The sequence below is a fragment of the Anomaloglossus baeobatrachus genome, chromosome 4 (assembly GCF_048569485.1).
Source record: "Anomaloglossus baeobatrachus isolate aAnoBae1 chromosome 4, aAnoBae1.hap1, whole genome shotgun sequence".
NCBI classification, from domain to species: Eukaryota; Metazoa; Chordata; class Amphibia; order Anura; family Aromobatidae; genus Anomaloglossus; species Anomaloglossus baeobatrachus.
The window spans coordinates 373,939,922-373,967,646 of record NC_134356.1 but is presented as its reverse complement, the minus strand read 5'-3'; the positions used below and the strand labels follow the sequence as shown (position 1 = coordinate 373,967,646).

At 46.4% G+C, this 27,725-nt stretch overlaps 2 protein-coding genes across 2 annotated transcripts in view; one reads left to right on the top strand and one right to left on the bottom strand.

The window, feature by feature from the left end:
• FBXL13 (F-box and leucine rich repeat protein 13) overlaps positions 1 to 322 on the bottom strand; it is a 400,423-nt gene extending 400,101 nt beyond the window's left edge. The window contains exon 1 of the mRNA XM_075345189.1: positions 73 to 322. The gene's annotated coding sequence lies outside the window, so the exon portion shown is untranslated. The remainder of the gene's footprint in view (positions 1 to 72) is intronic.
• The window catches only part of ARMC10 (armadillo repeat containing 10), a 36,255-nt gene continuing 8,648 nt past the window's right edge, over positions 119 to 27,725 (top strand). Inside the window, exons 1-5 of the mRNA XM_075345193.1 lie at positions 119 to 341; positions 15,249 to 15,403; positions 15,483 to 15,617; positions 16,959 to 17,135; positions 17,234 to 17,305. Of these exons, the coding sequence (XP_075201308.1) occupies positions 179 to 341; positions 15,249 to 15,403; positions 15,483 to 15,617; positions 16,959 to 17,135; positions 17,234 to 17,305 (702 nt within the window). The 5' untranslated portion in view covers positions 119 to 178. The remainder of the gene's footprint in view (positions 342 to 15,248; positions 15,404 to 15,482; positions 15,618 to 16,958; positions 17,136 to 17,233; positions 17,306 to 27,725) is intronic.

Here is a 27,725-nt window from a genome sequence, read left to right as displayed (position 1 = left end):
GTGTATGTAGCCGGCAGACCGGGGAGACTGCGGCATGTGCCTCACTTCTGTACTCTGCAATGTGCGGCTTACCACGTGCTTAGTGGGCGGGAATTAGTCCTCAGAAGCGACATCGCTAGTCACGTGTTCCCAGAACAGAGAGGAGTGACGTCACTAGAGTTCGGCGTGCTTCGGGAAAATGTCCCATGCCGGGAGGATGACGGCGGCCAGAAGCCTGCTGACCGCAGCGCTCGGTGCAGGAGTGTGTTACTGCCTCTACAGGGCGCTGTCCGCCAGGGGGAAGAGAGGCGGGAGCGGACTACAGGACCGAGTGCGGGGAATGACGGTGAGAAGGAGCGCAGGTGAGGAGGAGCCCTGCACGGCAGTGTGGGAGGCCCCGTGTGTCCTTTACCCATAGCAACAAAGCAGACGCGCTTCCCCAGGCTGTATGTAGTAGGGCATGCAGTACTACACAGGGCGGCCAGCTTGCCTTTTAATCAGGACGGCTTATCAAAAAAATCCCAGAAACCCCATGTGTATGGACTCATGGGAAAACCATAATAAATCATGAGCATTAGAAAGTGATGTGTACAGCCCAGAATTGTGACCGCTGCAGCCACTGTACAGGATTAGTTACGTAATGTGGAAGCTTCTTCAGCTTCAAATAAAAATCAGATGTGTTAAATGTTTTTGTATTTTTTTTTTTTTTTTTTATGGACAGGTGAAAAAAGTGCCCTATTATTACAGGCTGTCCTGGGATTCTGGGCTGTTGGCAATCCTGCCACTGCAGTCTAGTGTGTGGATATTAAAGGGTTTGTCTATTACTTCCATCGCCTTCTCATTCCCCATGTTCTGACACTCTCTCTCCTGGGGCTCACGTGACACTTTTGACACGTCAGCCCTGCTCCCAATCAGCTCCAGATTCTCTCTCCCCACCTTTTGGACGGTTATGTAATTAGTAGGAAGTTACAGCTGCAGCTGACCGCTCACATCCTGATGTCCATTACCCATGTCCAGAGGCGGGGAGAGAGAAGCTGGAGCCGCTTGGGAGCGGGCTCACATATCATAAGTGTCACGTGAGCCCTGGGAGAGCGAGTACCAGAACATGGGGAATGAGAAGGGGATGGAAAATAATAGACAAACCCTTTAAGGCTCTGTTCACACTAGAAAAAGGATTTTTCTCAAATGTTTTGTCTGAAAAATTAGTGTACTTGCGGTCAAAAAACGCACCAATAACGCACCGTGAACCGCATGCGTTTTTACCTCGGGTTTGATGCGTTTTTGGTACATTTTGTCCACAGGTTGGTTCCTGCGTTTTTTTTACCATTATCTACTGTATGGCAAAAAACGCAGATACCTGAAAAAAAGTGACACGCTCAATCTTTTTCTGAAGAAATCCTGCAGAAAGAATTTTCTTGAGAAAAAACGCAGTGTGCTCACAGCTAATTTTTTTTCCATAGGTTTTGCTGGGGAAAGTTTGCAGAAAGGTTACAACTATTTTCTCAAGAAATTTCTGCACCAAAAACGCAAAAAAAAAGCAGTGTGTGAACAAGGTCTAAGCCATATGTATCAAGAATTTGCCTCTAATGATTTTCTATCGCATTACGACCTAATCACAAATGAGCTCACGTGAGGTTGTGTCATCATGCGAGCCCCGCAACCAATCACCGCCGACTTCTCTCTCCCCATCTTCAGACACAGCAGCTGTCAACGGAAAGTGAACAGCAGACGCAACTCTCACTTCCTGTTAATTAACTAATTTGTCCGAAAGCAGGGTGACAGAAGCCGGCGGTGAGTATAAGCTTTAGGGTACGCTCACACGAGCGTGAAAATCGGACGAGAGCAAGGCGAGAAATTCTCGCGTTACACTCGGACCACTGTTATTCTATGAGTGCGAGCTGTTGGTCAGCTTTTCTCGCATCCAGATTCTGTATGCGAGAAAAGCGGCAGCATGCTGCGTATTCATGCGAGAAAAAAAACGGACGGCACACGGACCATCCTAGTGACATCCGTTTTTATGAATACAATTCTATCATGTAGTATAGAACACTGTAAATGTTCATGTTATTGACTGTAAATGACTAATAGCTGCTGAGAAAAAAACGGATTGCACACGGACAGCATACTGACAGCACACGGAGAGCACACTGATGACAAGTGAGAAAAATTCGTCTGACTCTCGCACACGAGAATGGGACCGTTTTTTAATACGTTCGTGTGAGTCCAGCCTTATTTTGATAAGGGAATGTGTATTGAAAAGGGTTGTCCTAGTAGTTGACAACTCATTAATAGCAAAATCATAGCTCTAAAATAGTCACACAAGAAGAAGTCAGGGACAGGTTGTACAGGTGTTATGTGACTTTGTGAGAATTGCTGACATGCTACGAATGTTTCCATGTAGCCGAAGCCTTTGGAATAACTGTCGTTTTAATTTTTATATAATAAAACACGTGGAAAAAACGCTGCAATATATCTTATCAGAGAAATCTGCTTCTTTCTCCTGAAATGATCATTCATTCTGAACTCATGGGTAATATGTGTTCAGTGAAGACAGAAGAAAAAGAGCTCTGCATGAACATGTGCACACCAAGAATAAATCTAGACAATAAGTTTACATATTTAATATCAAAAACATTTTATTACAATAAATGCCAACCACAAACAGTGATAAAAACATAAGCAGCTACAGGAGGACCCAAATAGACCTGGGGGTGGAGGTAGACCCCTGACGAAGCCACTGTGCGCGGCGACACGCGTAGGGTCTTCTCTACCTCCACCCCCAGGTCTATTTGGGTCCTCCTGTAGCCGCTTGTGTCTCTCAATTTCCTTTCCTGGAGCTACCAGGTTCTTATTACTTGACCTATGTGTGCTGCCTCAGGCTCAGCATTAGCTGGCTCTGGGGTTATCATTAACTATTTGTATTATTGCTCTCTACCACACCATATAGCACATCACCGAGTCCTCTTGGTGGATTTCTGCTTTGATTAGTGCACATATCATGCACAGGAACTCTATATGCAATTGTTGTGCTTACTATTATGTGCATAATTTATTGAAGGTGGCTTTTATATCCTGGCTATCTATTTTACTCTGATCCTCCAGTTTTTGTGTTTAGGCTATTGTGGTTTGTTATTTTTGATTACTACAGGTTCTATACAATTGCATTGCTTATTGGGGCAGTTACTCGATTGTGGACTTGATCCACTCGAGGTGTGGGGGTTGTTTGGTATTTTAAATGTTTTTATCATTGTTTGTGGTTAACATTTATTGTAATAAAATGTTTTTGATAGTAAATACCGTATGTAAACTTATTGTCTATATTTATTCTCTGTGTGCACGTGTTCATGCAGAGCTCTTTTTCTTGTGTCATTGCCTTATTTCTGCATGTTGTAGCACCCGTGATTATTGTCAGCTAGCAATGTTGGTGCACCCCACACTACATAGATATACCGTATTTTTCGGACCATAAGACGCACTTTTTTCCCCCCAAATGTTGGGGGAAAGTGGGGGGTGCGTCTTATGGTCTGACTATAAGGTTGCGGGTGCGGGGAATGAGGGTGCCGCGGTGGAGCGGGTCATCGGCGGCACGAGCAGGCTGTAGCAGCCTGCCGTGACCACGTGGGCCCGCTCATTACATATGCACGCCCATCCTCCCGCCCATCATCTCTCAGCGAAACCGGCGCTGACAGGTGGGCGGGGTGATGGGTGGGAAGGGGGAGTGCATAATTAGCAGCCAGCCGTGATCACCCCTGGCAACTACAGCCTGGAGTGATCATGTGCGGCTGTATTCACTGCCCCCCGTGCATCATTATCAGCGCGGGGTGCAGTGAATCAGTGTACTCACCCGTCACCGTGTGTGGAGCCGCCCCCCTGCAGCATCGCGTCTTCCTGTCTGTGCCGGCGGTCAGCTGATCTGGACACTAGCGGCGCGTACCGCGATGACGTCATCCCTGTGCACGCCGCTAGTATCCACCAGAATCGATCAGCTTACCGCCGGCACAGACAGGAAGACTCGATGCTGCAGACAACGGTGACGGCTCCACACAGCGGCGCTGCAGCTGAGACAGAGATCGGTGCTTCAGGGAGTGAGGAAAGGTGAGTATAAACGTTTATTTTTTTTTCCTGTGCCACAGGATACACGCCATTTACCAGGATGGGGGTATATCATGAGCAGGATGGATGGGGGTATATCATGAGCAGGATGGATGGGGGTATTTCATGAGCAGGATGGATGGGGGCATATCATGAGCAGGATGGATGGGGGCATATCATGAGCAGGATGGATGGGGGCATATCATGAGCAGGATGGATGGGGGCATATCTTGAGCAGGATGGATGGGGGCATATCATGAGCAGGATGGATGGGGGCATATCATGAGCAGGATGGATGGGGGCATATCATGAGCAGGATGGATGGGGGGTATATTATTAGCAGGATGGATGGGGGGTATATTATTAGCAGGATGGGGGGGTATATGAGCAGGATCATATACAAGGCAGGAGGATCCTTATCAGAATGGGGTACCTTCGTAGAGAATTTGGGGACATTACCCCCATAACAGTGTCAGCAGCAGATCCTCGCCCCATAAGTGTGTCATGACCATATTTTTTGGTTAAAATTTTATTTTCCTATTTTCCTCCTCTAAAACCAGGGTGCGTCTTATGGTCAGGTGCGTCTTATAGTCCGAAAAATACGGTATCTATCTATAAATATATATTATGAATTACTGCTCAAAAAAAAATAAAGGGAACACTTAAACAAAAAAATGGTATTTTAGTGTTCCCTTTTATTTTTTTTTGAGCAGTGTATTTTTTACATTGCTGAGGTAGATGACTGGTGCTGATAACATTTCATGTAATGAAGGATCAGGATCTAGATTCAAAGCCTCTTCCTCCCATCTACAAAGATGCACCAATTCATTCAGGAGGAGAAAGAAGCAGATTTCTCTGATGTCATATTTTTATGCAAATTATTATATTATGAAATACAAATTAAAATGACAGTTAAAAAAGCATGGTCTCCCAAAAGTGGAAGACTGCTTGCCCGGACTCTACATCCCAGACAGGCACAACATCCGATCCCTTAACACAAAGTTGGGGACCCACATCCATTCCACATCAGACATCCTAGATGAATTTAAGAAATATTATGCATCATTATATAACATAGCATCAGAACATATGTAAGATGCTGTAAATTTTGACCAGGACATGCGAGATTACATACGAGAAAATAATCCAGGGAGGTTGGGTGTGGAGGAGGCAGAGGAGTTGGAAGCTGATTTTACGGAATCGGAACTTAAAGAAGTTATCAGCGATCTTAAAGTGGGGAAGAGTCCAGGTCCAGATGCCCTCACCCCTCGGTTTTATATATATTTATTGTGAGGCATGTGGATCTCTGATGCTGAAAGCTTCTAATTCTATATTTAAAACATGTGGCTTTCCTAAACAATTTCTCCAAGCCCGGATAGCGGTTATTCCCAAGCCGGGGAGGGATCCCTTAGTATGTGCCAACTACAGACTAATATCGCTTATTAACATCGATGTTAAACTATACTCCAAGATAATTGCACTTCGCCTGCACCCACATATCCCAAAATTAATCCACAAGGATCAGGTAGGGTTTGTCCCTGGGAGGGAGGCACGGTACAACACCATTAGAACCATATCTTTGATTTCCTGGGCTAGAAAACAAAAAATCCCTGCTTGCTTTTTAACGGTAGATGCTGAAAAAGCATTCGAAAGGGTTCGTTGGGGTTTCCTTGATGCCTCCCTTCAGGGGATAGGGATCCGTCCTCGGTTGAGAAATTGGATAATGGCACTAACCAAACTCCTACTGCTCAGGTGAGCATAAATGGTCGCTTGTCCAGCCCACTTGATATTAGGAACGGCACCAGACAGGGGTGCCCATTGTCCCCATACATATACATCATAGTGATGGAGTTTTTAGCAAACGCTATTAGGAGGAACCGTTCAATCAGTGGAATACAAGTGGGTCCCTGTTCCCATAAGATGGCCGTGTTTGCGGACGATTTACTGCTCTACGTTACTCAACCAAGGATAAGCCTGCCGGCTGTTCTGGTTGAGTTTGAGAAATTTGGAAGATTATCCAATTTTAAGGTTAACCTCCAGAAAACGGAAATATTAAATGTTTCATTCTCTTCTGAAGAAGAGAGAGCACTTAAATCTTCCTTCCCATTTAAATGGAGTAGCAGTTTTATTAATTATCTAAGGATTAAACTACCAGCAGACCCCCAAACCGTATATGACCTAAACTTTCCAGACCTTTTGCAATCCATCCAGAGGGACCTCACAAATTGGCACAACCTTCCAATCTCTTGGTTTGGTAGAATTAACACTATAAAAATGGATATTTTACCCAGAGTTTTATATTTATTCCAGACCATCCTGTACAATTTGGGAGAGTCCTTCTTCCTTAACCCCTTCAGCCCCGGGGCACTTTCCGTTTTTGCGTTTTTGTTTTTTGCTCCCCTTCTTCCGAGAGCCGTAACTTTTTTATTTTTCCGTCAATCTTGCCATATGAGGGCTTGTTTTTTGCGGGACAAGTTGTACTTTTAAATGAAACCATAAGTTTTACCATATGGTGTACTGGAAAGTAGCAAAAAAATTCCAAGTGTGGAAAAATTGCAAAAAAAGTGTGATGGCACAATAGTTTTTGGGATGTTTTATTCACGGTGTTCACTATATGGTAAAACTGATGTGTGGGTATGATGCCTGAGGTCGGTGCGAGTTTGTAGACACCAAACATGTATAGATTTACTTGTATCTAAGGGGTTAAAAAAAATTCACAAGTTTGTCCAATAAAAGTCGCGCACGTTTTGCGCCATTTTCCGAAACACGTAGCGTTCTTATTTTTTGGGATCTATGGCTCAGTGACGGCTTATTTTTTGCGTCTCGAGCTGATGTTTCTAATGGTAGCATTTTTGCGCAGATGCTACGTTTTGATCGCCTGTTATTGCATTTTGCGTAAAACTTGCGGCGACCAAAAAACGTAATTTTGGCGTTTGGAATTTTTTTGCCACTACGCAGTTTACCAATCAGATTAATTGATTTTATATTTTGATAGATCGGGCATTTCTGAACGCGGCGATACCAAATATGTGTATATTTATTTATTTTTTAACCCTTTAATTTTCAATGGGGGGAAAGGGGGGTGATTTGACCTTTTTAGTTTTTTGTTTTTTTTTTTTACTTTTTTTTAATTTTATTTTACTAGTCCCCCTAGGGGGCTATAGCGATCAGCAATCCGATTGCTGATCGCTATCTGCTGATCACAGCTATACCGCTGTAAACAGCAGAAATAGTCACTTTCTTTTTTCCTCTGCTCCGTGCCGAGGAAGAATGAAAGTGAAACTTCATAGCAGCAGGCGTCATCACATGACCCTGTGCTACGATGGCAACCACCGAACGTCACGTGATCACTCACGTGACATCCGGAGGGGGCGGCGGTAAGTAAAAAACATGGCTGCGCGCATATAGATCTCGCTGCCAGACTTTGGCAGCGAGATCTGAGGGGTTAATGTTCCGGGTGGAATGCGATTCCACTCGGAACATGTAGGCACACATGTCAGCTGTTGAAAACAGCTGATATGTGTGCCGATCCACGCCGCCTGCCCGCGGCTGGGGGCGGGGCTTACCGGGACACGATCCATGACGGATATATCCGTCCATGGTCGTGAAGGGGTTAAACTAAGAAGGATGATATGGCATTTTGCCTGGCACAGTACTAAATCTCGTTTGAAACATTCTCTAGTAACACGCTCACGGTGGGAAGGAGGGACGGGGCTACCTGACTTTAAAGCTTACCATGCGGCGGCAGTGGGAAATTGTATTCCGGACCTATTACATAATAAAGAGAATAAATTATGGGTAGAAATGGAACATATTTTGGCTCCAGCTAGTGCATTGGGAATTTTTTGGTTGTCCTCGGGTGATCAATTATTGAACATAGAACTGACTCCATTCCTCCTCTCCCTAATTGGCGCATGGCGCACTATCAATAGGAGATATGGCTTGACCAAAAATCCAGGACCCCTGACGCCTCTTGTGGGTAATCCTCAGTTCCCTTGTTGGTTACACGAGCTCCACCCCAGTCTTATCTCTGTTTACACAATGGGAATTCCCCGTGTTAGGGATGTAGTGTTCTCCTCAGCTTGTAAAACACTGAAGTCCCTATTAGGAGACAGAAGGACGGAACCGGGGCACTGGTTTCTTTATCTTCGGCTCCGAAGCTATGTGGACTCTTTGACACCAGGGTCCAGATCTGATGAGGAAATAACCCATTTTGAAAGAAGGCTATGTATTGCTCAAGAGACACCAACTCATGTTATTTCTACAATCTATAAAATAGTGTCGCTACAGAGTGGGAGAGAGGGCCTGCCCGGATACGTAGACCAGTGGCATAGAGAGCTGGGTCGTGTTTTCCCTAAAAAAATGTGGAACAAAACATTCACTTTAACACGCAAAGTAACAGTATCCAGTAGGAAACAAGAACTAAATTTATAAAATTTTATCTAGACGGTACAGAACGCTAGACAAACTTCACAGGATTTTCCCAGAGGTTGCAGGCGAGTGTTGGAGGTGTCGGGGATCACCGGGGACAATGCTACACGTATCGTGGACATGCACAGCGGTTAGAAAACTGTGGGACGAAATTTTCTCCCTATATAACCATCTTACGCACTTGGAAGTGATCCTATGCCAGAGATAGCATTACTCTCCACGTTTAATGGATCGGTCTCCAAAATAGATCTCTTATCTTACTTCATAATCTCAATGAGACAGATTATTCCTAGACACTGGAGAACATCTTATGAGTTGAAGAGAGTAGATTGGGTTGAAACACTAGATACTATACGTGGTATGGAGGAGCTGAGGGCATCTAATACAAACACAACTCAGACTTGGTTCACAATCTGATACCCCTGGATTGAATTTAGAGAATCTCAACAATTTCAGATCTGGCTAACACAAGGTGTTCTAGAATAGAAGGGGCCTACGATGAGTGGGCCATGTGACCGAGGTGGATGGCAGGGTGACATCATGGTAATACTTTTCCCCTATCTTCTTTTTCTCTTCCCTCTCTTTATTCTCCCTTCCTGCTTTATGTCTTCTTTCTATTTCTTTCTAATTAATTTTTCTTTGTCGCTCCTAATTGGGAGACCCAGACAATTGGGTGTATAGCTACTGCCTCCGGAGGCCACACAAAGTACTACACTTAAAAGTGTAAGGCCCCTCCCCTTCTGGCTATACACCCCTCCGTGGGATCACGGGCTCCTCAGTTTTATGCTTTGTGCGAAGGAGGCCAGACATCCACGCATAGCTCCACTGTTTAGTCAGCAGCAGCTGCTGACTATGTCGGATGGAAGAAAAGAGGGCCCATACTAGGGCCCCCAGCATGCTCCCTTCTCACCCCACTTTCTGTCGGCGGTGTTTGTTAAGGTTGAGGTACCCATTGCGGGTACGGAGGCTGGAGCCCACATGCTGATTCCTTCCCCATCCCCATTAGGGCTCTGGGTGAAGTGGGACTTTACCGGTCTCCGGGCACTGAGGCCATGCTCCATCCACAGCCCCTGGAGGATCTGCTGGATACGGAGCGGAGTTTTCTCAGGGACAGGACCCTGCTCCATCAAGGTACTCCGTGTCCCCGTGCTTATCGCACGCACACTGCAGCATTGCTGGGTGTGTTAGTGCGCCGGGGTAAACAGCGCTGCTGCGCTGGTGCCGTTACTCACTACAGCTCTGCTGAGTGAGGTGACTTTGTACGATCGGCCGATCCGGCCGCTGGGGTCAGTGTTTACTGGTCGCGGCTGGGATTTGTGGTGCGCCGGGGACTTCCGCGCTGGCCGTGCATATATGACGGCCGCGCTAGATTACTACAGTCCCCGGCTTTTGCGGCCTAGTTCGTATCGTTCCCGCCCCCGGACCTGCCAGTCAGGAGGAGGGCGGGACGCTGTACAGTCCAGCAGCGTTAAGAGCTGGAGTCTGTTTTACATACTCCAGCCCTCACACTAGGCACAGGGGGACGCAGTTTCCCGCTCTTTTGTTTGGGACGCCCACGGTCCGCCCCTCTTCACAGGACGCCGGCAGCCATTCCTGCCTGCACGCTGAACTGCGGAGGGGAGGCTGGGAGACCCAGACAAGGGATTCTACGATCTCACACCCGCTTTTCAGCGGGCGGTAAGCAGCCCTCAAGGGCTCTCCCCCACTTGTGCCATAGTGTACTTTGTATTTTGTGCTGGCAATACTTTGCACTGTACAGTCGCTGGTGGTTTTCTGCTATATACCCTCCTTAGATTTCTCAAGGAGATAACAGCATGTCGTCCGCAAAAAGCAAAAGTGCCAAGGCACGGACTTTATATGCTGCTTGTACCGCATGTGGGGCTACTCTACCGGCAGGTTCCACTGACCCCCATTGTGTGCAGTGCTCGGCCCCTGTGGCAATTGCTCAGCCGGGGCCGCTGCTAGAGGTGACCCAGGGAGAACCACCTGTAAATGCTGTCCAGGTGACAGGGACGGAGTTTGCAGCTTTTGCTGACAGATTGTCTATGACTATGTCTAAAATTCTTGAAACATTGCAGTCTAGACCAGTAACTCAGACCATGGGCACGGTTGATCCATTGCCCCCTGGTCCCCCTCAGCTGGACCACTTCCTAGCTCCGGGGGTGTCATATGCACCCCAGGGTGACGGCTCTGACTCGGACGACAGTCCCAGACAACCTAAGCGGGCTCGCTATGAGCGACCCTCAACTTCATCACACTGGTCAGGGTCCCAGCGGGACGACTCTCTGTGTGATGAGGCGGATGTAACTGATCAGGAGTCTGAGGCTGGGGCCGCTCTCAATCTAGATACCCCGGATGGTGACGCCATAGTGAATGATCTTATAGCGTCCATCAATAGGATGTTAGACATTTCTCCACCAGCTCCTCTTGCGGAGGAGGCAGCTTCACAGCAGGAGAAATTCCATTTCAGGTATCCCAAGCGTAAATTAAGCACGTTTATGGACCACTCTGACTTTAGAGACGCAATCCAGAAACACCACGCTTATCCAGATAAGCGTTTTTCCAAACGGCTTAAAGATACACGCTATCCTTTTCCCCCTGACGTGGTCAAGGGCTGGACACAGTGTCCCAAGGTGGACCCTCCAATCTCCAGGCTTGCAGCCAGATCTCTAGTTGCAGTGGAAGATGGGGCGGCACTTAAAGATGCCACTGACAGACAGATGGAGCTCTGGTTAAAATCCATCTATGAAGCTATTGGAGCGTCGTTGGCGCCAGCATTCGCAGCCGTATGGGCACTCCAAGCTATTTCAGCTGGGCTTACACAGGTCGACACGGTCACACGTACATCTGCTCCGCAGGTGGCACCCTTGACCTCTCAAATGTCTGCATTCGCGTCTTACGCGATTAATGCTGTCCTAGACTCTACGAGCCGTACGGCGGTGGCGTCAGCCAACTCTGTGGTTTTACGCAGAGCCCTGTGGTTGAGAGAATGGAAGGCAGATTCTTCTTCCAAGAAGTGCTTAACCAGTTTGCCTTTTTCTCGTGACCGATTGTTTGGTGAGCGTTTGGATGAAATCATTAAACACTCCAAGGGTAAGGATTCATCCTTACCTCAGCCCAGACAAAACAAACCTCAACAGAGGAGGGGACAGTCTGGTTTTCGGTCCTTTCGAGGCTCAGGCAGGTCCCAATTCTACTCGTCCAAAAGGACTCAAAAGGATCAGAGGGGCTCAGATTCGTGGCGGACTCAATCACGCCCAAAAAAGCCAGCCGGAAGAACCGTTACCAAGACGGCTTCCTCATGACTCTCAGCCTCCTCTCTCCGCATCCTCGGTCGGTGGCAGGCTCTCCCGCTTTGGCGACATTTGGTTGTCACAGGTCAAAGACCGTTGGGTGAGAGACATTCTGTCTCACGGGTACAGGATAGAGTTCTGCTCTCGTCCTCCAACTCGCTTCTTCAGAACTTCCCCACCGCCCGACCGAGCCGATGCTCTGCTGCAAGCGGTGTCCGCTCTAAAGGCGGAAGGAGTGGTGACTTCTGTTCCTCTTCAGGAACAAGGTCACGGTTTTTACTCCAATTTGTTTGTGGTGCCAAAGAAAGACGGGTCGTTCCGTCCCGTCCTGGATCTAAAGCTGCTCAACAAACACGTAAAAACCAGGAGGTTCAGGAGGGCTCAGGGTACGTGGACTCGGAAAGAGTCCACCCTTCAGATCAATGTTCTGGAGATCAGAGCAGTCTATCTTGCCCTACAAGCCTTCCAACAGTGGCTGGAAGGCAAGCAGATCCGAATTCAGTCGGACAACTCCACAGCGGTGGCATACATCAACCACCAAGGGGGAACACGCAGTCGGCAAGCCTTCCAGGAAGTCCGGCGGATTCTGACGTGGGTGGAAGACACGGCATCCACTATATCCGCCGTTCACATCCCAGGCGTAGAAAACTGGGAAGCAGACTTTCTCAGTCGCCAGGGCATGGACGCAGGGGAATGGTCCCTTCACCCGGACGTGTTTCAGGAGATCTGTCGCCGCTGGGGGATGCTGGACGTCGACCTGATGGCGTCACGGCACAACAAGGTCCCGGTTTTCATGGCACGGTCTCACGATCACCGAGCTCTGGCGGCAGACGCCTTAGTTCAAGATTGGTCGCAGTTCCGGCTACCGTATGTGTTCCCACCTCTGGCATTGTTGCCCAGAGTGCTCCGCAAAATCAGGTCCGACTGCCGCCGCGCCATTCTCGTCGCTCCAGACTGGCCAAGGAGGTCGTGGTACCCCGATCTGTGGCACCTCACGGTAGGCCATCCGTGGGCACTACCAGACCGTCCAGACTTGCTGTCTCAAGGGCCGTTTTTCCATCTGAATTCTGCGGCCCTGAACCTGACTGTGTGGCCATTGAGTCCTGGATCCTAGCGGCCTCAGGTTTATCTCATGAAGTGGTTGCCACCATGAGACAGGCTAGGAAACCATCCTCCGCCAAGATCTACCACAGGACGTGGAGGATATTCCTATCTTGGTGCTCGGCTCAGGGAGTTTCTCCCTGGCCTTTTGCATTGCCTACTTTTCTTTCCTTCCTGCAGTCTGGGTTGGAAAAAGGTTTGTCGCTTGGCTCCCTTAAGGGTCAAGTCTCCGCGCTATCCGTATTTTTTCAGAAACGCCTGGCGCGACTTCCTCAGGTACGCACGTTCCTGCAAGGGGTTTGTCATATCGTCCCCCCTTACAAGCGGCCATTGGAGCCCTGGGACCTGAACAAGGTTCTAATTGCTCTCCAAAAGCCGCCTTTCGAGCCTATGAAGGAGGTTTCCCTTTCTCGTCTTTCACAGAAAGTGGCCTTTCTAGTGGCGGTCACGTCTCTTCGGAGAGTGTCCGAGCTGGCGGCGTTATCATGCAGATCTCCATTCCTGGTGTTTCACCAGGACAAGGTAGTTCTGCGTCCAATTCCAGAATTTCTTCCCAAGGTGGTATCTTCCTTTCATCTCAATCAAGATATCACTTTACCGTCTTTGTGTCCGCATCCAGTTCACCAATTTGAAAAAGGTTTGCATTTATTGGATCTGGTGAGAGCACTCAGGATCTACATTTCCCGCACGGCGCCTCTGCGCCGCTCGGATGCACTCTTTGTCCTTGTCGCTGGTCAGCGTAAAGGGTCGCAAGCTTCCAAATCCACCCTTGCGCGTTGGATCAAGGAACCAATTCTTCACACCTACCGTTCTGCTGGGCTTCCGATTCCATCAGGACTGAAAGCCCATTCTACCAGAGCCGTGGGTGCGTCCTGGGCATTACGGCACCAGGCTACGGCTCAGCAGGTGTGCCAGGCGGCTACCTGGTCGAGTCTGCACACTTTTACCAAGCATTATCAGGTGCATACCTACGCTTCGGCGGATGCCGGCCTAGGTAGACAAGTCCTTCAGGCGGCGGTGGCTCACCTGTAGGAAAGGGCTGTTTGACGGCCCTATCACAAGGTATTCTTTTACCCACCCAGGGACTGCTTTTGGACGTCCCAATTGTCTGGGTCTCCCAATTAGGAGCGACAAAGAAGAAGGGAATTTTGTTTACTTACCGTAAATTCCTTTTCTTCTAGCTCCAATTGGGAGACCCAGCACCCCCCTGTTTTTCTTAGGAAATTTGTTTTTTTCGGGTGCACATGTTGTTCATGTTGAACAGTTCAGTTCTCCGAGGTTGTTTCTCGGGTTGAATTTGTATTTAAAACAGTTATTGGCTTTCCTCCTTCTTGCTTTTGCACTAAAACTGAGGAGCCCGTGATCCCACGGGGGGGTGTATAGCCAGAAGGGGAGGGGCCTTACACTTTTAAGTGTAGTACTTTGTGTGGCCTCCGGAGGCAGTAGCTATACACCCAATTGTCTGGGTCTCCCAATTGGAGCTAGAAGAAAAGGAATTTACGGTAAGTAAACAAAATTCCCTTCTTTCTTGTATTCTACCTTAAGGAAATCCTGGAATGGGAGTTCCTGAAACTATTTCTAATAGTTTAGTAGTATAAGATAATCACATATGTTACAGTTTATGAAAGACAATTAATATGAGGGTTTCTTTTTGAAAAAAGTGACGCTCTCATAGGTTTTCGGTGATCAGTATAACACCAATTGGATTCCGACGTGACTCTGGAAACCTTATTTCCTATATGCAGAGGATGCCATAAGCGTTGAAACTTATTGTTGGACTGCCTCATTACTCTAAACATACTTTATAAGAATTTTTAACTGTGAATTGAAAATTATACTTTTTGTACCCTTGTTTTGATATAAATATAATAATAAAGATATATTAAACATAAAACAGCATGGTCTCCTATGAAGCTCAGTCTGTGCCTCAGCTTCATTAGAGTGCCAAGATGTAATTTGGCTTACCATGGTACGTCATCAGACCCCAAATTTAGCCTCATGCAAGGCCAATGGGCACTGATGCACGCAAGCATCGTAGCTCGTTCCATTTCAATGTTGCTTTCAATATTTGACAGCAGTATCTAAGTGGTTAACAGCTGCTGCCAGAGCTCAGCTTCAGCACAGTTATTAGAAACAGATGTTGGCATAATCAGTGCGTGGCTGAAGCTCAGATCCCAAGCCCCCTACACTCATGTGGACCCCTTCTCTGGAAGTTAATTTGCATCCTAATGCTGGGAGTTACATGTTTACATTGTACAATAATGGCAGCCTTATGTCTTTCTGTCAGTCATGAGTGTTCTGAAAATCTGGACTTTTAATTTTCTACAAGTACGTTATATTTTTTTCTCATAGGAGTCCAATCTGAGAACATTCCTAAGTGTGTTGGTAATCTGGAGGCCCATCATCTAGAATCATTGCTTCAGCTTCTGTCGGGCAGCAGTGATTCTCCAGCTATAGAGCAGATCTTGGTCACTCTCGGTAACAGTGCAGCGTTTTCTGTAAATCATGTAAGTAAACTGTCTGATCCTGCATACGTCTATATTGTAGCGCTTAGGTAATAATTTACAAACATTTGCTTTGATTTAGGATATAATTAGAAATTTGGACGGTCTTCGAATTATTGGAGGATTCCTTTTGCACCCTGATCCAAAAATAAAAGCTGGTGCGCTGAATGCACTCAACAACCTGAGTATGAACCTACAAAATCAGGAACAAATACAGGTCAGATTACTTGAGACCACTGTTTATAAAATACTTGCCATCAGTTTAAGCTGCAGTTTACAGAACATGTATGCTGCAACTTTCCATCCTAAATACTGTAGAAGAAAATGCTGTGCATTATGGTTGCATTGCTCAGAGGGGGTCGCCATTGTATGTTGCCACTATGTAATGAAATGTGCACAGCCTCTCCTGACCACCTGTGCGCCTGCGTGCGAAGCCCTCTCCGGCATCTCTATGGGAACGGGGGGGGGGGGTGGGTGTACGGCGTCCTTGGTTACTATCTGCACCGTTCGCATTCTCCAGTGTGTTCCCTTGATAGCCGGGGTGGACGTTCCCAGGCGCTGAACATGAATGAACATGAAGCGTGCATGCGCCGAGGGAGGGCTCGGGATTTTCTGTATGAGCAGCCAGGTCCTTTTGCACAACTTCCAATCCAGTCACATGACCGGGCAATTAAGGTCCTGGAGTATGGACTTTTCTTATCTCTCCTGAGGAAGTGGTGAACTTTCATCGCGAAACGCGCATCGCAAATCTATCTAGGCAGTCAGCGGCACACTGTGGGGGCTACTTTCTCTATGGGTAAGACTCCATTATGATTTTTGGAGACTTTTATTTTAGGACAATGTAGTACATTGTGCTCATTGTTGGCAACTATACTTCTGCTATCTGGTATGACAACGGTGTCTAAATGATTCATTCAATGCCCCATGTCCTCTTATTTAACTGGCTGTCTTCCCTGGAATCCCCACTATGGAACACTGTATTGTTTGCTCACTCTAGGATTATTTCCCTTTTCTTGTAACATCTTGTAGCACCTTGTTTTTAATGCGCGTTTTTCAAATATTTTTCATACTTCTTTGATTAATAAAAATCTTTGCACTATAAGCCATTTAATGCTCCTAGTTTTTTCCTTATTATAGTGGTATAAAAAAGTCCCATAGTTACTGTATAAAAACAACACAAGTTAGCTCCTATTCATAGGATAGGGGATAACTTGCTGTTTGCTGGGGCCAGGATCAATAGGACTCCAGTGATCCCAAGATCAGGCTCTGCAGCGCCTTCTTGAATGGGCTAAGGTGATCATGCTCGACCTGCTCGCCACTCATTGCCTATGGGACTTTTGTTGAAAGCTGAGGACTGCACTTTGTTTTCTTCAGCACTCCCATTGACAGTGAATGAATCGGAGGCTGAGCATCTTTTGATCCATTCCATAGTCTCAATCTTGGGATTGCGGTCTGTCCGAGCTAAGGTACTGTTCATGGTGACCAGTAATCTCCTGTATTTAATTTCCTTCTGTCACTAATGTCCCATTTTCTAACGATTTCTCAATTTATTATTTAGGTCTTTATAAATGAAGTATTAAAAAGTATCACAGAATCTACAATAAATTCTGAGGTCCAGCTGGCTGGCCTAAGACTGTTAGTTAATATGTCAGTCACCAATAATTATCATGAGAAAATGGCTGATTATATTCCCAATTTCCTCACCTTATTAGATGGAGGGAATGACACCACCAAGGTACGTTTTACCCTGTAAACGGCATTTTATGTATGAAAATATTGGTGCCTGTAATCTTCGTTTATGCTGTTTTTTTTTTTCTCCCCCCCCCCCATAAGATACACGTATTAAAAATTCTTGTGAACTTGTCTGCAAATCCCTTGATGTCTGCGCCTCTCCTTGCTGCTAAGGTAAAATATTTCCTTTTATCATTTCAGTTGTCTTTTCAATGTACTGTACAGTGGGTACGCAAAGTATTCAGACCCCTCAAAATTTTTCACTCTTTCATTGCAGCCATTTGGTAAATTCAAAAAAGTTTTTTTTTCTCATTAATGTACACTCTGCACCCCATCTTGACAGAAAAAAAAACGTAGAAATTTTTGCAAACTTATTAAACAAGAAAAACTGAAATATCACATGGTCATAACTATTCAGACCCTTTGCTCAGTATTGAGGAAAGGAACCTTTCCAGGACGTCACATGACCGCACAGTAGGAGTTGCTCCTTTGACCTTTACAGGGACAGGAAAACGCAAGAGGTTAAAAGCCCCTCCCCATCCCCCTTTCCTCAGTGTTTTTCCTGTCCCTGTACAGGACGGACGCAAGTCTTACCGTCGGAGGTACGGGGTCCAGGCGGATCGGGGGGGCTTGCTCTCTCCTTCCTGCCGGTCAAGCAACCCCTGGCCGACACTTCTACTGCAGAGGTCCCTCAGCCGGCCGGTGGAGCGAGATCTCCCGGCAACAAGCCGCTTCCCTCAGGTGAGGGCTCTCGGCAGCCAGGGTGGATTGATTTAAATCACGCCGATTTAAATCATGATTTAAATCACGATTTAAATCAAAAGATTTTTTTCTATTTAAATCATGATTTTAATCATGATTTAAATCACTGATTTAAATCAAAAGGTTTTTTTTTAATATAAATCACGATTAAAATGAGAAGTGAGAGCAGTGTGCATGTGCGCCCATAGTTACACGGACGAAACTAGGGGCAACGATCTAACGCCAGGGTGAGGGGGGGACCCCAAAGTAAGTAAAAATCTTTTTTGTTTTACTATATGGCAATAGGTAGGTGTTTAAAAGCAGCATGTCTTAATTGTATAAACTATTAATAGCCTCCACATTTTGTTCATACTGCCCCTTTAATTCCACACTTCTAGCTTGGTTTCAGTTTTGGTTTAGTTTCTTTTTCCCTGCATTCAGTTGACATGCCCAAACTTCAGCAGTACTTGGCTCAGGCTGTAGTAACATCAGCAGTGCTTGGCTCAGGCTGTAGTAACAATCAAACTTCATAAGTGATCTGTGTGAGCCATGACAGCAGGTCGTAAGAGAGACCCTATTTGGGTTCATTTTGTTGAGATGCCAGCAGCAGATCTTGGAAAGAAAGGTGCAAGAGCAAAGTGCAAATACTGTCAAAAGGATATCCAAGGACTTGTTTGCCGTTTGAAATCACATTATGAAAACTGCAACCAGAAGGGAAATGAAGATGTTGATAGTGATACAACTAATGTCAATGAACCCCCACAGCTTCTTATGCACCAGGAGCCTAGTACTAGTGGTAAGTCTGGCAATTAATTTACAACCTATTTTTTTAACAGACATTTTACTGGGATGGTTAAAGTCTATGAAAAGAAAAATTTCTAGCACTGGTAGTTCTGCAGTATAGAATTTAAATTTATGTTAAGGCAATATTTCACAGAAAATTAACGCTAAAGGACATGTGCACCTTTATTTTTTTAAGGTGCACATGTCCCCCCCCCCCCCCCCCCCCCGCAGCGCTCTTACCTCCGATCCCCGCAGCGCTGAGATCCGTGGCTTCGTTTTGACCGTCCGCCTCCCGTCCTCCGGTTGCGGCCTACTCGCAGTGATCCAGCGGCGTGACGTCAGCGGGCCGCACGCTCCATTGAAATGAATGGAGGCGCGCTCGCGGACGGGCAGAACGAAGCCACGGATCCCCGCAGCGCTGACATCGGAGGTAAGAGAGCTGCGGGGAGAGGACATGTGCACACTGTGACTGGCTGCACCTTAAAAAATAAAGGTGCACATGTCCTTTAAGTAAAAATAAAGTGTGTATACGCTTATTTTTTTTTTATTGTAGGCTGCAATTCACTTTTGAAGTCTGCCAAATTGACCATTTTAAAAAAAAAAAATTTTTAAAACTTTTGTGACATAATTTTTTTCAGTTGCTGAGGCTCTGATATTAGTTACCAGTATTACAGCAACCTCACCGGAAAACTTGAGTAGCATAACTTTTGAGACAGCCCTTATAGGACGAGGACCATTACATTGTTCAAAAAGTTTGTTTCAATATTTTTGTTATATTTCTTCAAATACGCAGTCGATTTATATTTTTAATTTCTGTGCTTTCAGGGTCAAATATGGCTTGTGCTGCACGTGACAATCAATATCTGGGTACAACTTCAACAAAGCAGCCCAAAAAAAAACTTTGCGTGCAACAAAGTGTAGAAAAATTCATCTTAAAGACTACGACGAGCCAGAAAGAACATTTTGATGAATTAATTGCTAAATTCATATTTGCAACCAATTCTTCTTTCCGACTAGTTGAGCACCCATTGTTTGTACAAATGATCGAAGGAATTAGACCAGGCTACAAACCACCAAGTAGATTTGATATCTCAGGAAAACATCTTCAGGCTGTATACGACATAGAAAGAGCGGCTTGTACAAAATATTTTAAAGACAAGGTTGTTAACATGAGCTTGGATGGTTGGAGCAACATCCACAACGACCCCATAATTTGCACTTGTGTCACAACAGAAGATGGTGAAACTTACCTTACAGACACAATCGACACATCTGGAAATTCACATACTGCTGAATATTTACTTGAAATTGCTAAGAACTCAATTCACCAATGCCAAGAACAGTTTGGATGTAAAGTAAGGAGCTTAGTTACTGATAACGCAAGCAATGTGGCAAAAATGCGAGCGGAACTGGCACAGGATGACACAAATGTCATTACATACGGTTGTTCTGCCCATTTGTTGCATCTTTTGGCAAAAGACCTGCATATTTTGGGTGTCAAGGAACATGTTGTAGAAATTGTTAAATATTTCCGCAATAATCATTTTGCACATGCAACCTACAAGGAAATGGGAGGACTGAAGTTGGTTCTACCACAAGATGTTAGATGGAATACCTTGGCTGACTGCTTGGAACTGTTTATTAACAACTGGTCAAAATTACTGTCCATTTGCGAAACACATCGGGATAAAATTGATGCTAATATACGAAGCAAAGTATTAAATCTTGGTGTGAAGAGAAATGCCGAGGACCTTTTGGAAAGGTTAAAGCCAATATTGATTGCGTTGGATAAAATGCAGAAAGATACTGCAACCATAGCTGATGCCACAGAAGTTTGGAAAGATTTAGAAGGTTCTCTAGATCTCTTGAACCTCTCAAACAATGTAAAGGTTGCAATACAGCACCGCAAGGACCAAGCATTAAAAGAAGAACACTATTTAGCCAATATCTTGCATCCCATCTACAGAGGGAAAAAATTATCTGAGGCGGAAATCAACTCTGCAATGGAGTGGCTCGCCAATACTAACCATGACATTGTGGCAACTGTGCTGAAATTAAAGTGTGAATCTGCACCATTTCAAAAATACATGTTTGCAGATAACGTCGTTAATGAACTAAAACCACTGGACTGGTGGAAGTCGCAATCACTTGTTCTTCCAGCAAAGATAATAAATCTAGCTACTCAGCTACTGACTGCATCGGCTTCATCCGCAGGAGTAGAGAGATTGTTTTCTTCATTTGGTTTTGTGCACACAACAGTCCGAAACCGCTTAGGAACTGCTAAAGCAGGACAACTGGTTTTCCTATTAAAAGTCCTAAATAAACAGTAGGCGTAAAGGACTGATGTATTCACTGAAGATGTTTGCTTACTTCAAACGTTAGAGATAAGCTATTGTTAAAAAGTACTTACTCTCTGTAGTTCAATTCTGAGTGTTTAATAGTGCAAATAAAAATTATTAGGTTTCATAATCAACTGTTTTAATATTTTTGTGTAAAACAATTAGATTTGCAAAAAGACAAAGTTTTGCTTGTGTACAACTTGATTAAAAAATCTGATTTAAATCAAATGATTTAAATCAAAAAAATCTGATTTAAATCAAAAAAATCTGATTTTTTTGATTTTTTTTTTTTAAAAAAATCAAGATTTTTATCCACCCTGTCGGCAGCCCGCTGTCTACTGCCGGCCATGGGGCACTTCCGGGTCTGCGCAGACCATGCGTTCCAGCATGACACGCACGCTGACGCATGCGCCGTGCAGAGATCGCCGCATTTCCGGGTACGGAATATGGCGATGGCCTGGAAGGCAGTAGGTGATCCGGGACGGAGCACTGAAGGCGGGAATGGACTCTGACGTCGCCCAAACAGGTAATAAAACCGGGGGATGGCTCAGTATTCTCTGTATTTCGCTTGTCATGGATGAGGATGACCGGTCAGATGCTGGAGCCCCTGCAGAGTCCCAGGGTCACGTAAGTGCAGGTGTACCTGGGTTCGGACCAGGGATAATAAGGGTAGTCCCTGATTCAGTCTACCCCTTCATTCTAGGATTCTTCCACAACGCGCACCGGCACTATTCCTAAGAAAGCTCAGAGGAAATCTGTCAGGACAAAAAAATGTGCAGTCTGCCATTCACATCTGTCAGAGTCCTGTACAAAACAGTTATGTGACCCTTGTATAGCTGAATTGGTCTCCAGTGAACAAAATTCCCTGCTGACGGACATGAGAGCTATGATCCACGAGGAAGTGCAGTCGGTCATTGCCAGTACATCATCCCACCAGGAATGTCGAGAAACGCCTCACAAACGACAGCGACAGGACATGGGGATCTCTTCAGAAGAGGGAGAGATTTCTTATGACTCTGATTCTCAGTTAGAAGAGGAGACGGCAGGTCCGGCACCAGAGGAGGGCCGTCGGTATCTCTTTTCCTCCTGTGATACGGATGAACTGCTTCGAGCTGTCAGAAAGACAATGATGGTGGAGGAGCAGGAGAAACCAAGGTCTGTCCAGGACGAAATGTTCGGTGGACTCAGGTCTCAACGCCATCGAGTGTTCCCTGTCAATCCCCATGTCAGAGCAATGATAATGGAGGAATGGCAGGAGTCTGAGAAAAAGTTAGTAATTCCCAGGGAATTTCGGGCTCGCCTCCCATTTGAACCAGATGATATTAAGGATTGGGAAGATTTACCTAAAATCGATGTCCCGGTGGCTAAGGTAGCTAGAAAGACTGCTATCCCATTTGAGGACTCATCCGGGTTGAAAGACCCAATGGACAGAAAGGCAGACGGCCTTCTGAAAAGGGCATGGGAAGCTGCAGCCACCACTATCAAGACTAACATTGCGGCTACTTCAGTGGCCAGGTCCATGTCCAGGTGGTTAGATGACCTAGAATCCCTGTTTGTGGATAGGGTTCCCAGGGAGACTGTTCAGGATTCTATATCCCTCCTGAAACTTGCCACAGGATTTATGGCAGATGCTTCAGCGGAATCAATTAGATTTTCTGCTAGAAATGAAGCATTGACTAATTCTGCCCGCAGGGCCATATGGTTAAAAACGTGGTCAGGGGATTGCGCCTCTAAAAACAAATTGTGTGCTATCCCATTTTCAGGTGTGAGAGTTTTTGGTCCCGCTCTTGACGATATACTAGAAAAAGCATCTGATAAGAAAGGGGGTTTCCCCGAGGAAAGGTCTCGTCGGGGACCTCCTACCCGTCGGTTTCGTTCCTTTAGGAATCCTGACTACAAAAGTAGGGGTAAAACGGGTAGATGGAGTTATTATAAAGGAGGAAAAGAGAGGAATCCCTCCTTTGACACTAGAAAAAACCAAAATCGGTCCTGACGCCAAGGTGGGCGGACGTCTGGTGGAGTTTCAAGCGGCGTGGGAACGTATCACGTCCAATCCTTGGGTTCTCCAAGTGGTATCAGGAGGTCTCCTGATAGAATTCTCTCGGGTGCCCCCCGACAGATTTCTTCTCACACAATTTCGCTCCCCAGACTCGTCCTGCCATCTCTGGTCCGAGGTCCAAAATCTGTTACGTATCCGAGCAATACGTCCGGTTCCTCGTCGGGAACGCTTCAGGGGCCACTACTCCAGTCTCTTTACCGTCCTAAAACCGTCGGGAGATGTGCGCACCATTATCAATCTCAAACCCCTGAATCGGTTTGTTCGCTACAAAAAATTCCGTATGGAATCCATCAGATCGGCCATCCCACTCATCAGTCAGCATTCGGTTATGGCCACAATAGACTTGTCAAGCGCATATTATCACATAGCTATACACCCCGCCTGTCAAAAATTCCTGAGATTTGCTTTGGAAAAACAGGGCGTAATCTATCACTACCAGTTCCGGTGTCTTCCTTTTGTCCTGTCATCCGCTCCCCGAACCTTCACAAAAGTTATGGCAGAGGTGGTGGCCCACCTAAGAACACTGGGTGTCACCATCGTTCCATACCTAGACGATCTCTTCCTCATTGCAGCCAACCCAAGAGAATTGTCCCGCCAGGTGGAGCTCGCTCTATTCCAACTCCAGAGTCTGGGGTGGATGGTGAACATTCACAAATCAAATTTACTGGCGGAATCCAGAAAGATCTTCCTAGGCATACTTCTGGACTCGGACGCCAGAATGTCATTCTTACCGACCCTGAAGGTGAGATTACTCCAACGCAGGATACGAGCCTTCCGAAGTCAAGAGAAGTGCACTATCCGGGAGGCTATGAGGGTGTTGGGTCTGATGACGTCCTGTATCCCATGTGTACGGTGGAGCCAGTTCCATTCAAGACCGCTTCAGCAGCTGATCCTTTCAAAACCAGTGGGTCGCCACTGCTCGCTGACCAGCCGAACCACCTTGAACCGCAAGATCATCCTTCCAGTGCGGCTCCGACACATTCTGCAATGGTGGACAAACAAGGAGCATCTCTCGGTGGGAGTTCATTGGGACTACTCGCCATCAGTTACGCTCATTACCGAAAGCCAGCCAAACAGGTTGGGGGGCACACGTGGGCAAGGTTTCTTTCCAGGGGACATGGCCAAACCGGTTGATGGCCTACTCTTCCAACTACAGGGAGTTGAACGCAGTCTGGCAGGCCCTCAGCAGCAAACAGCACCTGTTCCTACGTCAACATGTCCGTATCCTCTCGGACAATGTAACAACGGTGGCGTTCCTCAGACACCAGGGCGGCCCGAGACATCACCAGTTGCAAGCTTTGGCGCACCTCATCTTCCGCTGGGCCGAGACCTCTGTTCTGTCCATTTCGGCTGTCCATCTGAAGGGATCAGACAATTGTCTGGCGGATTATCTCAGCAGACACCGGATCGACCCCGCAGGTTGGTGTCTCAACAACGCAGTGTTCCAGTCACTAATTGTCCGGTGGGGGACGCCTCATTGGGACCTGTTCGCGTCCAGGAACAACTCGAAGTGCAAGAACTTCTTCTCTCTCAATCACAACGACCGACCAGCAGCAGTGGATGCGATGTCTCAACCTTGGGTCATGGAACTGGCATATGCTTTCCCCCCTCTTCCATTGATTGCCAGAGTCCTTCAGAAGATCCAGCAGGACAGGGCCACAGTCATCCTCATTGTTCCATTTTGGCCAAAAAGGAGCTGGTTCTCGCTCCTGAACAACATGGCGGTGGACGAGCCCGTTCTCCTTCCCCTACAGGAGGATCTACTCAGCCAGGGTCCGGTGTTCCACCAGAATCTTCGCAATCTTCATCTGTCAGCTTGGATCCTGAGGGGCGATTCTTGAAGAATAAGGGCTTATCCGCAGCGGTTATTACTACCCTGCAAGCCAGTAGGAAGCCGGTTACCCAGACGATTTATCGGCGGATCTGGACTCGGTTTTGTGCCTTCCTAGGTGAAGAACCGAGGGACAGTGCCATTCCGGATATTCCTAGGATCCTTGATTTTCTTCAAGAAGGTTTCCGCCAGGGCCTGAAACCCAGTAAAATTAAAGTCCAGATCTCGGCACTCAGTGTGTTCTTCGATACTTCCCTCGCTTCCCATCCTTGGATTGTCCGTTTTGTCAAAGGCCTTCAGAGATTGCGGCCTACTATTCAATCCACAGTTCCTCCATGGGATCTGGGTCTAGTTCTTAATGGACTATGCGAGGTTCCGTTCGAGCCTCTGGATGATGTCTCCATTCAGCAATTATCCTTTAAAACGGCTTTTTTTGGTGGCCATTACCACCGCAAAGAGAATTGGTGAACTACAAGCTTTATCCATTCGTCCTCCATATCTCCAGATCCTGCCCGACAGAATCATTTTGAAGCTTGATCCAACGTTCCGGCCGAAGGTGGTGTCCGTGACTAATCTGGAACAAGAAGTGGTCTTGCCGGCGTTCTGTTCCGTCTCTTCCAACCGCCCAAATGAATCCCTTCGCTCTCTGGATGTCAGAAGAGCGGTACTGGCTTATTTGGAAGCTACCCGGAGCTGGCATATAGATTCAACCCTTTTTGTGCAATTTGCGGGGAAAAACCGAGGGAAGACGGTGTCTAAGACAACTCTGTCTCGGTGGGTTAGGTCTACTATTTCAGCTACTTACCAGTCCGTGGGTCGTGACCCCCCCCCCCCCCACTCACCTTATCACCTTAGGGCTCACTCCACCAGAGCTCTGTCTACTTCATGGGCGGAAAGAGCGGGGGTTTCCCTAGAACAAATTTGCCGTACTGCGACGTGGTCTGGTCCCCACACGTTTTGTAAGCACTATCAACTAGATCTTCTCACTGATCAACAAACATTGTTCGGTAGGAAGGTCCCACCCTCATAGGGATTACTTTGGCATTCTCCTACCGTGCTGTCATGTGGCGTCCTGGAAAATAGGAATTACTACTTACCGGTAATGATGTTTCCAGGAGCCAACATGACAGCACTCTTATTTCCCTCCCGTCTGATTATGTACCGTGTTGTTGTACGTTCTGCATTAATAAAATGGTGTTATCTCCCATCCTGGTGTGGTACTTAGAAAAATCACTGAGGAAAGGGGGATGGGGAGGGGCTTTTAACCTCTTGCGTTTTCCTGTCCCTGTAAAGGTCAAAGGAGCAACTCCTACCGTGCTGTCATGTTGGCTCCTGGAAACATCATTACCGGTAAGTAGTAATTCCTATTTTTTGAGCTAGTACAGCCATGAGCTTTCTTGGGAATGATGCAAGTTTTTCACACCTGGATTTGGGGATCCTCTGCCATTCTTCCTTGCAGACCCTCTCCAGTTCTGTCAGGTTGGATGGTGAACGTTGGTGGTTAGCCATTTTCAGGTCTCTCCAGAGATTCTCAATTGGGTTTAGGTCAGGGCTCTGGCTGGGCCAGTCATGAATGGTCACAGAGTTGTGAAGCTACTCCTTTGTTATTTTAGCTGTGTGCCTTGTTGAAAGGTGAACCTTCGGCCAAGTCTGAGGTCCAGAGGACTTTGGAAGAGGTTTTCTTTCAGGATATCTCTGTACTTGGCCGCATTCATCTTTCCTTCAATTACAACCAGTTGTCCTGTCCCTGCAGCTGAAAAACACCCCCATAGCATGATGCTGCCACCACCATGTTTCACAGTTGAGATTGTATTGGGCAGGGGATGAGCAGTGCCTGGTTTTCTCCACACATACCGCTTAGAATTATTACCAAAAAGTTCTATCTTCGTCTCATCAGACCAGAGAATCTTATTTCTCATAGTCTGGGAGTCCTTCATGTGGTTTTTTTTGCAAACTCTATGCGGGCTTTTATATGTCTTGCACTGAGGAGAGGCTTCTGTTGAGCCTTTCTGCCCTAAAGGCCTGACTGGTGGAGTGCTGCAGTGATAGTTGACTTTGTGGAACTTTCTCCCATCTCCCTACTGCAACTCTGGAGCTCAGCCACAGTGATCTTGGGGCTCTTCTTCCACGATTGCTCAGTTTGGCTGGACGTCCAGGTCTAGAAAGAGTTCTGGTGGTCCCAAACTTCTTCCATTTAAGGATTTTGAAGGCCACTGTGCTCTTAGGAACCTTGAGTACTGCATAAATTCTTTTGTAACCTTGGCCAGATCTGTGCCTTGCCACAATTGTCTCTGAGCTCCTTGGGCAGTTTCTTTGACTCATTTGGTCTGACATGCACTGTGAGCGGTGAGGTCTTATATAGGCAGGTGTGTGCCTTTCCAAATCAGTTCTATCAGTTTAAACACAGCTGGACTCCAATGAAGGAGTAAAACCATCTCAAGGAGGATCACAAGGAAATGGACAGCATGTGACTTAAATATGAGTGTCTGAGCAAAGGGTCTGAATACTTATGACCATGTAATATCTCATTTTGTCTTGTTTAATATATTTGCAAATATTTCTACTTTTGTTTTTTTCTGTCAAGATTGGGTATCGTGTACATTACTGGCAGAAAAAAAACTGAGCTTTTCTGAATTTACCGAATGGCTGCAATGAAAGAGTGAAAAATTTAAGAGTCTGAATACTTTCTGTACCCACTGTATACTTGCTGGCTGTATCATTTTGCAGTGTGTCACATGGTAAATCTGTAGTAACGGGGTTAGCATATACAAGGATGAGCCCAGTGACTCTAAGATCTGCTTGATAAGAAAATATCAACGTAAATTTTGTTTTTTCCTCAGA